General features: G+C 42.4%; 1 protein-coding gene across 1 annotated transcript in view; it reads right to left on the reverse strand.

Annotated features, from left to right (window-relative positions):
* Positions 1-12,481, reverse strand: part of VDR (vitamin D receptor) — a 363,421-nt gene that overhangs the window by 19,953 nt on the left and 330,987 nt on the right. The window contains exon 7 of the mRNA XM_063952232.1: positions 5,663-5,814. Coding sequence (XP_063808302.1) covers positions 5,663-5,814 — 152 coding nt within the window. The remainder of the gene's footprint in view (positions 1-5,662; positions 5,815-12,481) is intronic.

Genomic DNA, 12,481 nt, shown 5'->3' on the forward strand with positions numbered 1-12,481 from the left:
CATAATACATATAATAGGTTTCGGACCCTAAGCCCAGGTATCTGTGTATTCTTTATAGTGTTAAGTATTCCCTGAGCGTCGGAGACGCTCAAGCAGCTTTGTAGTTAATCAGGTTACACCAGGTTGCACTTACACTCTGTCTCTACACTAAGGTATACTGTGTATCTCATTGTTAAAGGTATAGATATAAAGGTTTAACGTTGTGAGCGTCTGCATCGCTGGTGATCTCCTCGTGGTCCCGAGCGTCCGCTACGCTATAGCGAATCATTACGTTTGTCGGCAGCCAATAGCGTGCCTGCCTGTGATCACTGGGCCGTAAGCGAACGTGACGCTTGAGCGTCTCGACTACGGCTGAGCGATCGCTACGCAACTTGCGTACCCTTACGGTACTTCTTACGTAGATAGCGTACAGTGTTCTTAGACCTCTTAAAGTGTTTTATATACGATAAATATTTAGCTTTATCAGACCCGTTTCCAATTCCCGGGTGTGACCCGGCAATTGCGATCTGAACGGGGTATCAGTGACCACTATACAATGCAAACAGCATCCTAATGACCTCTAGACAGTAAAGAGACCATCCTTGTGACCACCATACAAAACAGACGCCTTATTTTAATGAAATCCATTAAAAGCATGAACAGATTTCCAATCCTGACTCTTTCTCAACGTTGCATTTTAATGTAGAGATTTGTATGTGTTTTATGTTCTGTCCTCCCTCCCATTTCGGTTATTCAAATAATCCCAGCAATATCATCATCAGGTTCAAAACAAAACCACCAGCATCTCTCCAGCTTCCACTTTCTACCTCATTATGAGTCTATGTTTGGCTAATTGGGAAACTGCTTTTTTTTTTCTAGTATGTATTAAATTGCAAACTCTGGCAATGGTAAAATACTTTAATTAATGCTCAGAGTATCTCACGTCTCATCATGTCCCTTTCTCCCACACAAATTGATTTTTGTTTTTGTTGCTGCTGTTGATTAAACAGATAAAGCTTTTCTCATTGCGGTCTCCAGATTTTGCACTCGTGTTATATTTAGTTGTGGATTCACTCTGACAAAATGTAGCCTTTAATGCGTTAAGCTCATCTTGATAAGTACTGTATATGGCATAAGCAGACATCTTATGAAATGAAGCCACTTAAATGTTTTTGTCTATTTATTCAGTAGTAAATTGTTCCCTCTATTAAACTACCAGTCCTCCTCAATTATTTTTATTCCTCTCTTTGTCCCCTCTAACCCTGTTGATTTCTCCTCTTTGGTGCTGCCATACAAACAAGTCCAGCACCGAAGCTATGGGGTGGTGAGCCCCTAGGGAAGAGGAAGGGATGTGCCCTGATGCGATAGGCTGCAGTGCATGGCATCTACAAGATCGGTGTAGGGGAGGTCTCCTATTAGAACAGTCAGTGCTCCAGAGACTGCCTAATTACATAAACCCTCTACCCACCCCTGCCAGTGAAATGGAAATAGAGGTTTATTTTCTTAAACATAAAGCACATCAGGCAGTTCAAACACTGAGCAGCCCTATAAGGCCAATCCACCCCTGACTGCGCCATATCGCATATAAACCCATTACATTTTAGATCAAACTGGTTTAATAAAAGCTGGGATTTTAATAAAGATGATGCTAAATTTAAATACACGCCGAAAAATTACAAACAAAACATACAAAAAGCAGCATTCCTTGATAAATGGTACTGTCTGCGAGACATCCAATGTTACTTTATCAGGACTGTATACTCAAAAACATCCATTAGGAGATGGTGTTTCCCATTATATAGCTAGTATTCCAGGTCCAAATGGTATAAAGTGGGCATAATGCTTCAAGATCCCAATTAGTATGTAATGTACACTAGCAGTGTATTGGTCTATTAAAGGAACGTAGTCATTAGGTCGACAATAACCATGTTGACATTCACAATCTCAACAGTTATGATGTCAACATTTTTAAAATGTCCACAGGCAACATGCTGACATTCCCACAATGCTGACATGTGGAAATCTGACATTCTCAGAATGTTGACATAGGGTTAGGCTGTAGGACAGGAGGGTTAGACAGGGGACTGGGGAGGTTAGAGTTAAGCAGCGACATGCTGTGAGGTCAATGGCTGGGGAGACACTGGCAGTATCAGAGCCAGATTTACCCACACATATACAGTATGAACCAGAGGGTTCATGTAAGCATCATAAGTATCATACAAAGGTTCAACAGTATACATATCCACTTTATATTATTCTAATCAATTTCATAAACAATACTCGAGTATACTGGAGTATGACAGGAGAGGCTCTGCCTCCCCTGCCTGCAGATCACTGGAGTTAGGCTACAGGTGAAAGGGAGGGTGTTAGGTTTAGGCACCAGCGTGAGTGTTAGGGGTAGGCATTAGGCTTAGGGAACTGTACTTATCAGAACGCTGGTGCATCAGATACCTCTGCTTGAACCTGGAAGCTGCCACTGCTGTTTGGTCCAGGTAAGTGACCACTGGGCCACCAATGATGAAATGTTGATATTTCATTAGCATCTACATGATGACTGTCTAAATGATGAATGTCGAGATATCATACATAACTCTCTATTAAGCACTATGGGGTCTATTCATGAAGCAGTGAAAAGTGTGGAGAAGTGAGCCGGTGGAGAATTTCCCATAGCGACCAATCAGCATTGATGTAACATTTATAATTTGCATACTATAAAATGTCCTGTTCTTATTGTTGACATAAAATAAAATAAATTGTTTAAAAAAAAAAAAAAAATTATACAGAGCAGCTGATTGGTTGCCGTGGGCAACTTTTCCACTGGATCACTTCTCCGCTCTTTTCACTGCTTCATGAATAGACCCCTATTAAGTCTCGAAATCACATGCCATGTGAAGTTATCAGGTAAGTTAGTATTCCTTTAATAGAATGGTTTTACAAGCCCTGTAAACTCATGGATTAAAATATATGCAGAGAGCAACTATTCTGTCCAGTCAGAAGTCATACTGTTTGTGTAAAGAACATTGCCATATACCAGATAAATTAAACCATGGTTTAGCTGGCCCTCCGTGGCCACCTCTCTGCGGTTTATACACTTCACCTACTAGTGGTTAAAATGTGATGGCTGATGCGTGTATGTTTCAAGGACATGTAAAGCCACCGTATTACAGGAATATGGAAATTAGGTTTAGGCTAACATAAATATATTGATGTCCAGCATTCATAACGTTGACATATTGACCAGGCTGACAATTTGTCTATATTAGGAATATTGATATTATATACTACACCTGGTTTTTTTAGTAAACAGCCTGAATACGTAACGTTCAGGGTTGCCACAACATTTGTAGTTGGGGTGGGAAGTTATACTTTCATTTTGGCACCCCTAAGTTGCTGATTTCCGCTCTCTCAGGGGGCAGCTGGACTAAAGCCGGGTACACGTTAGCGGATGTGTGTACACGGCGATATTGGCTGCGGCGGGGAGCCGGCATTGGCAAGTGCATACACACTTGCTGATGCTGGCGGGGAGGGAGCGACGGTGGGAGCGGGGCCATGCTGCAGCCCTCGTTAACAAGGTCCTCCCTCGTCTGAACAGTTCAGATGAGTCAGGGGGTCGTTAAAGATGCGCGGGAGCGCACATCGTTAACGATGGTGAGTGTGCACACTAGATAGTAACAGATATCGCTCAGAATGGCCCTTCTGAGCGATATCTTTTACTTTCTCGTCTTGTGTGTATGGGGCTTCACCCTCCACACCACTAACCTGACAGAGAAAGATATATGTCTATATTTATATAGATATCTTTATCTATCTGTATAGGGGGTGAGGACGAAGGAGGATCTGAGGGGGAAGAGCATATGAAGAGGGAGGTGAGAAGGGTGCAGGGCTGGGCCCAGAGGAGGGACCACCCCAAAGTAAATAGTCACACACTGGCTGGAGTTGGGTGAAGGGCAGAGGAAGGCCCTGGAAGCAGACAGAGAGCTGTGGGAAGGGAGGAGGTAGTGCAGCCGGAAAGGGAATAATCTCCATCCTAACACTACCCATGTCAAGTCTAGATGGTGTCCGCACTGTATCCCGTGACCAAGTACATTGGTGCCTCTCGAATATTTGGATGGGTGAGCCGCCCCCTTTCAACGCCTATGGTAACAATGGAAAATGCCCCAAACCAGTCCTGTGTATACAGGGAATACTGCATTTAGTAAGTTTTGCTTATTTGCCGAATTTAATAATGTAATATTTTTGTTTTTCATTAAGCTGACTAATCTAAAATGTAATGGTTAAATTTGGGTTTTTGTATTCTGTGGTTCATTGTACTATTTGTCGAAGTCAAAAATATTACATAGAGAGAACATACAGACTCCACACATTATGAGTCGCTATACTTGCAAATACGCGCAGCGAGCACAGCAATATATGGTAACATACGCATTTACACAGACATGCCACAGAGATAGATTCAACACATATTTCATACAGCACATAATTTGAACATATCAAGCACCAGACATCATAATGTTTTAATTATATAATTCAGTAACGTCATGTAAGTGTACTACTGGAGCAGAGCAAGATGGACATGTCGTGTTTGGTGTCACAGTAACCAGATTAATGTGTAGATTCATTTGATGCTTGTTATTAAGTTGTAGCTCATTACAACAAGTAGATATGATTAAATGTATGAAAGCTAAAGTCACTCTTATTAGTACAATGGACATTCCAAGCATGTGATGGACAGGAAACTCAGGCCAGCCTTTATGATGTCTTCAAGGCTTGCATTTGAACGGACCAATGACTCATCATGAATAAGAAAGTTCCCTCCCCTAGACTAGATGTGTGCACTCCCCCAAAATACATAGTATATAGGTGATCACACACACAGAGCTAGCTGCTTCTTTCCTGTTTGTCCCAGATGATGATGGAGATGCTGTCTGTCCAGTGCCTGCATGATTTTACAGAGAGAGAGAGAGTGATATGGAGGGGAGACTTTATATGAGAAAGATATGGTGATGTATTTGCTGGCTGTGGCTGTATTTTGAATTAGATTGTAATAACTGGTTACTGTATAAATTGTAACCATATAACTATATATATATATATATATATATATATATACATACATACATACTGTACATTGTGATATATTGAATACATATCCTTTTAATAACAAATATATACATCAATGAGCTTTGGAACTCAGATAATGTGTGGGTGTATTGTTTTCTCTTATGGGATGCAGTGTTTTGCGATGTATAGCGCACATTCATAGCACATGGTAATAAGATGCGCAGACGTCCACAATATATATTAGAGCGGGCATTTTAAATATTTGTTAGAAAGCAATTTGGCGTTTACATATTTTAATGCTTTCTAGTTTTCAGGAAAGGAGAAACGGAAGAAGCTGTTGATACTCATATGATGTGCCTATGTGACGTATCTTTTCCCGCTGAATAGCTGAAAACCCCTGATGGGAATATCAGATGCAGGCAGGAATACATGTGGTAATAAAACAACACAGAACAACTTTGCATCCAAGTTAAGCATGAGATAGACTCTACCAAAAACTGTACCTAATAACCTATTGTATTCCCGAAACTCAATATTTGGATAGAATTAATTCTTTTTGACTAAAGAAAGAGGACAGTAATATCAGAAAGCAAGTCACCTTTGGGAATGGCCCTGATCATACCTTGAGTCACGTCGTCAACTTTGTACTTGAAGTCGTCACTGCCGCATGACCAGGCCATGTCTTCCAGGGAAAAGGACTGATTAGAGCGCAGCATTATAACTTCAATAACAGATGATTTCAGCAGGGCAATCTGATCCTCGGCAGTAAGGTCACTAGTTTTCAAAAAAGAACACAAATATTTAAATATTATGACAATATTATTGCTGTCCTTTAATGTACTCTATATTAGGTACTAATGTAAATGACTGGCCTAGTGGCACAAAACGCAATTAAAGCATTTACTACATCATTTTCTATCTTCTTAGGACCAAAAAATGCACATCACAAGCAGTTACATTGATCTGATTTAGTCCTATGAAATAAGCCAAAGAAAGCATTCTGCATGCCCATTTCTATAATCCACAAAAGTTTAAAGAACAAGGGCTTTAAGGTACTAACATACAGAGCCCAAGTGGGCTGTTTAAGCAACAGAGCGGCCCTGGATGTGATTTTTGGTTATTACAAATAAAATAGGTCTGCTCTAACATGGAGCAGAGATAACAGAAGATTGGTGCATGAATGTGGGCAGAGTTTGGAGCAATAACCCACATTAGCATGCTTGTATTCTAATTCCAATTCATCTCCTCCTCTGGGCAAGACATCAACATCAGGATAAAGCAGCTGAAACGAGACAAATACTGTATGACACAAAGGGGCAGAAGGGATAAAGCAGTGATAAGTGGAAGGTGATAATGCACCAGCCAATCAGCTCCTGTCATTTTACAAATCCGTAATGATTGGCTGATGCGTTATCACCTTCCACTTATCACTGGTTTATCAGTTCTTTATCCCTTCTCCAGGTCTCCAGACTGGAATGCACTGCTCTCCTCTACTCATGCTGCTAATACACAAAACCCCAAAACTCACAATTACCAGTGCAAAATGTAGAAAAACAAAATCACACCTATTTACTGTACTATTTTGTTTGGTCGTGGTATAAATGGTTTATTATGTGTAATCACCTTTCTTTTTTGGCCTCTTAATATTTTAATGAGATAATCTGAGGATCTTTGTAAACTGTCCAATTAACAAAACAGACTTTTTACACTGATTTCACAAACAACATAAGAGATAGGAGACAGCGGGGCTGATTCAGAGGTGGACACAATGCAGAAGTCTGTGGATATGTGCACACTGAGCATGCATCCTGATGGATTACTGGTGGCGGTCAGAGTAACTGACAGTCAGCTAGCATTTGTGGGAGGTAGCGCAAGTGTGTGTGTCAAACAGCTGCAGGGCGTCTCAACTAGCGACTACACCTGTGTACATAGTTACAATGGCTCTGGCTTACTTCTAGTAGCGGATCTGAGATTTGCATATTTTCGCAGATCCGCTGTGTACGGAATTGCAGTGGCGAGGAGATTTGCGCACACCTCTGCATCAAGCTCAGTACATGTAAACTTAATTTACTATTACCGTTAAGGACTATGCATTGTAAAATGATAGCATGCAATAGCATCCTTATCTATTACATAGATAAAGAAGAGAGGCAGAAAAATCCTAGTCAATACTGTCGCATCGTTATAAATTAAAGTCTCATGAAACTGAAAATAGAATACATTTATAGGAAAAAAAGAGACACGTAATGTAATTATTTAAAATGATAAATAAGGAAAAGATAAAAGAACAGACTTCACTATAATATGTCACACAGAATGCCTGCCTAGAGAACGCGGATACAATCAGTTGTACAGTATATAACCTGACACCAGCTACAGCATGTGTGTGTGCTGGAAGTTAGACTTCTGTTTCTTCCATTTTTCATACTAAATTATGAAATGTAAATATTTGTATTTAAATGAACCCACTGCTATTGTTCCCTTTATCATTTTATTATAATTGCTACAGACTTGAGTCATACAGGGCCTGATTCAAAGATGGACGCTAAGGCAACTGCAAGTGCGATTTTGTTTCAGCTTCGCAACTGCTGATATCCGCCGCTCAGAAATGAAAAGAGATGTCCACTTGAGCTATCACAACTCCTTTCGCAATTACGCACGAACAAGGAACACCAGGCTTAAGGGCAGCCCTATGGAAATGCAGACTGGACACGGCAGTAGCGACGCAGAGCTTCGTAAGAGCTTGCAGCTGACGTCAGATGCACACCCCCAAAAAACGGGCATGACACGCTTGTGGTTTTCCAACCACTCCCTGTTAAATCCTCCAAACGGTCACTTCCTGTCAATCGCCGTGCAGTTGATACCGCACTGCGAGCACAGGTACGTTGGCGCATGTGCAGTCTGCTGATAATCGCTCCGTTGTGTGGCACATCAGCTCAATCAGGCCCATAGATTCCATACTATATACAAAGCAACCAGTCTGCAAACTATTTGAATCCACACCTTTTACAAGAAAAAATATTAATGCATTATGCTCTAACACTGCTTTAGCATTGGTGAAATTATATCATTTTTATGTTTATTAAGTCAAACAAGATTTAAAAAACAAAAAAAACCACACTGAAAAATGGACAGGATTTTGACGACATTCAGATCTTTTGTGCTGATCGTACAGTGTTTTGTGTTGGGTTTATTCAACACAATAAAAAAAAAATTGAGCAATAGCACATATTATTAGCTTTTATTTATATGGCGCCACAAGGGTTCCACAGCGCCTAACAAAGAACATAAACAAATGAGCAAGACAAGAAAACAGTGACTTACAGTACAAGACAATGTAGGACAAGTACATGGTATATAAACATTGCTGCATAAGTGAAAGGCCACTGATATATTCATCAGGGTGGCAGAAATTGAGGGCTAGGTGCCGTTGTAGTACATATGCAGTAGAAAATGGTCTAAGAGAGGGAAAGCACGAGTGGAGAGGGCCCTGCTTGTGAGAGCTTACATTCTGAAAGGGAGGTGCATACAGAGAGGGGTGACACAGATGGTGTAGAAGCAAGCATGTAACAGAGGGTTAGGATGATCGACGGCTGGGTTTGATGAAGAAGTGGGTCTTGAGAGCCTGTGTTTTGTAGAGGTGTAGAGTCTGACAGGAAGAGGTAGAGAATTCCAGAGGTAAGGAGCACCATGGCCAAAATCTTGGAGGCAGGAATGGAAGGAAGCAATCTGTAGGCAGGGGAGGCGGCATGTATTTGTGGAGCGAAGAGGGCAGGTGGGAGTGTAAAGGGAGATAAGGTCAGATATATAAATGGGAGATGACTGGGTTTGGGCTTTGTAAGTGAGTGTGAGGAGCTTGAATTGGATTCGGAAGGGGAGCCAGTGAAGGGCTTGTAAGAGACTGGAGGTGGAAGTAGTATGTTTAGAGAGGAGAGGATCTTCTGTATGCATTTTTCATGTATTTATGAAAACTGTAAAATGCATAATTTAGTATTCTAATCTTTCATTTATAAGGCACCACAAGTGTTCATTACTGCTGTGGATGAGTCCAGCTAAATTATCACTGCAAGGTCACAAACACATTAGTAATAGATACCCATCATACAGGTTTGGTGCATGCTCTGAAGGTAATTTAGGAAGCACAGAACTTCCAGTGTCTTAGAACGACTACACACCTAGAATTCCTCCAAGTCATATAGGTATGTGGGCAGGGGGAATGGTGGCATTTGCAGAGGGAGGAAACAAGATTTTCCAGTTTACTGTAATGACATAAAGGAGTGGAGAGTGCATTTTCAGGGGGCGCTCTTCCATACAGAAAAGCACACTTCTAGGTCGATCATCTCTAAAGTGTGGAGGGATAGTGGAGGGGAGGTATGCACTATATTGTGTGGTTTATAGCCAATGTAATGCACCAATGCAAAAGCATTTTCTGGTGTGAATCGAGTGAGCCCAGGAAAGGACTCCATTGTGCACTGTGCACACTTTGCCAGTAACTGGAAGGGACACAGAGGCAAAACAACGGGAACATGAGGCCATTCAGATGCTGAGTGCCTCTAAGGCAACTAAGGTGTAGATCACCAATGTCATGTGCTGAATAATAAACTTCTTACACCACTCATATTAGAGAAGCAGGATTCAGTATATTGTTCTCATTAATTAGCCCTAGATTATTTGTAAGAATACTGCTACCCTCTTAGTAGGACTCAGAAGTAATGATTAGGCAAGTAGACTGAGGACATGATCATTATTATTAAAGAAAGTGGCATTCAAGAACTATAGCAGCTACTAAGCAAGCTAATGCAGTTTACTCTTCAGTAAACTGAAGCTGCTAATTATTTTGAAAATGTTGACAGTTACATCCAGCTCATTGATAACTTAAAAACTTTAAAATTTAAACGCAGGCAATGCCGGGTACTTCAGCTAGTATTATATAAAGCTATGGGACATACAGTACACAGGGGGCATTAAAAGGACAAGACATGAGACTCTGGTGAGAAGATTACAGATGAAGGGAAAACAACAGATGTATATTTCTTGCTGGATATTCTATTACTGGAAATCTTGTGTGCGCAGAATCTATGAGGATGAAAATAGGACTTTAATTACCTACCGGTAAATCCTTTTCTCGTAGTCCGTAGAGGATGCTGGGGTCCACATTAGTAGCATGGGGTATAGACCAGTCCACTAGGAGCCATTGGCACTTTAAGAGTTTGAGACTGCGGGCTGGCTTCTCCCCCTATGCCCCTCCTACCAGACTCAGTCTAGAAACTGTGCCTGAGGAGATGGACAACTTTGAGAGAAGGAATTTACACAGATAGTGGCGAGATTCACACCAGCTTACACAACAAGGCAAACCAAGCTAACTAGCTTGAAACATCAGCAACGGCTGAACAAGATTACTTACCAAGTAACAAAACAGTACTGAACTAAGTAACCACTGCAGGATAACGAAAGCGCTGGGCGAGCGCCCAGCATCCTCTATGGACTATGAGAAAAGGATTTACAGGTAGGTAATTAATATCCTATTTTCTATTACATCCTAGAGGATGCTGGGGTCCACATCAGTACCATGGGGATGTACCAAAGCTCCCAGAACAGGAGGGAGAGCGCGGAGGCTCCTGCAGAACTGATTGACCAAACTTCAGGTCCTCAGAGGCCAAGGTATCGAACTTGTAGAACTTTGCAAACGTGTTCAACTCAGACCAAGTAGCCGCTCGGCAAAGCTGTACAGCCGAGACACCACGGGCAGCCGCCCAGGAAGAACCCACCTTACAAGTAGAGTGGGCCTTAACAGATGTAGGACACGGCAATCCTGCCATAGAATACGCATGCTGGATAGTGAACCTGATCCAGCGAGATATTGTCTGCTTAGAAGCAGGACACCCAAGTTTCTTGGGATCATACAGGATGAACAGAGTCCGATTTTCTGTGACGAGCAAATCTGGACCTTTACGGATCCCAACCTCAGACCCATATCCACACCTGCTTGCAGGAAGAGGTGAAACCGTCCCAGTTGAAACTCCACCGTAGGAAATTTCTTGGACTCACCCCAAGATACATATTTTTTCCAAATACGATGGTAATGTTTAGACGTTACTCCTTTCCTAGCCTGTATCAGGGTAGGAATAACCTTGTTTGGAATGCCCTTCCGAGCTAACATCTGGCGTCCAACCTCCATGCCGTCAAACGTAGCCGCGGTAGACTTGATAGGCGAACGGCCCCTGCTGTAGCAGGTCCTCCCGAAGAGGAAGAGGCCTTGGCTCATCTAGCAGTAGATCCAGAAGATCCGCGTACCAAGCCCGCCTTGGCCAGTCTGGAGCAATGTGGATCGCCAGAACTCTTGTTTTCCTTATGAGTTTTAGAACCCTTGGAATGAGTGGAAGTGGAGGAAACACGTACACTGACTTTAACACCCACGGAGTCACTAGGACTTGCGGGTTCCTCGACCTAGAACAATACTGCCAAAGCTTCTTGTTGAGACGAGAGGCCATCATGTCTATTTGAGGTACACCCCAAAGATCTGTTACCTCCTTGAACACCTCTGGATGGAGTCCCCACTCTCCTGGATGGAGATAGTGTCTGCTGAGGAAGTCCGCTTCCCAGTTGTCTACTCCCGGAATGAAGATTGCGGACAGCACCAATGCGTGTTTTTCTGCTCTTCGTTCTGCCCTGTCAGTTTATGTAAGCCACTGTAGTTACATTGTCCGAGTGCACTTGAATGGCCCGATCTCGCAGAAGATGGGCCGCTTGGAGAAGACCGTTGTAGACGGCTCTTAGTTCCAGAATGTTTATTGGTAGTCCAGCTTCTAGACTTGACCACCTTCCTTGGAAGGTCTCCCCTTGATTGACTGTGCCCCAGTCCTGGAGACTTGCATCCATGGTTAGAAGGATCCAGTCCTGGATCCCGAACCTGTGGCCCTCCAGAAGGTGAAGCAATTGCAGCCACCAGAGGAGCGAAATCCTGGCCTTTGGCGATATGAACGTTATGGTAAGAACTTACCGTTGATAACGTGATTTCTCTTATGTCCACCGGTATCCACAGGATAACATTGGGATATTGTCGAGCGACAGCGAAAATGGCACCAACACGGTCACGAGCTTTCTGGCCTCCCAGGATGCATTGGGGCCTCCACTATATAGTCCCGCCCACTGACTCAGTCAGATCAGTTCTTTCCACAGCGATATTAGGCAGGAACATTAGGTAGAGACCTGTACAGGCGATAAGAACACACATGCACACCCTTCCATACAAGAAGGAAGAGGTTTTAGTGATTGTCTAGATCCTCAAATCAGATGCGTCAGGGTGGAATCCCTGTGGATACCTGTGGACATAAGAGAAATCACGTTATCAACGGTAAGTTCTTACCATAACGTTCATTTCTCTGGCTGGGTCCACAGGATTATCCACAGGATAACATTGGGATTCCCAAAGCCATTTTAG

The sequence above is a fragment of the Pseudophryne corroboree genome, chromosome 2 (assembly GCF_028390025.1).
Source record: "Pseudophryne corroboree isolate aPseCor3 chromosome 2, aPseCor3.hap2, whole genome shotgun sequence".
Taxonomy (NCBI): domain Eukaryota; kingdom Metazoa; phylum Chordata; class Amphibia; order Anura; family Myobatrachidae; genus Pseudophryne; species Pseudophryne corroboree.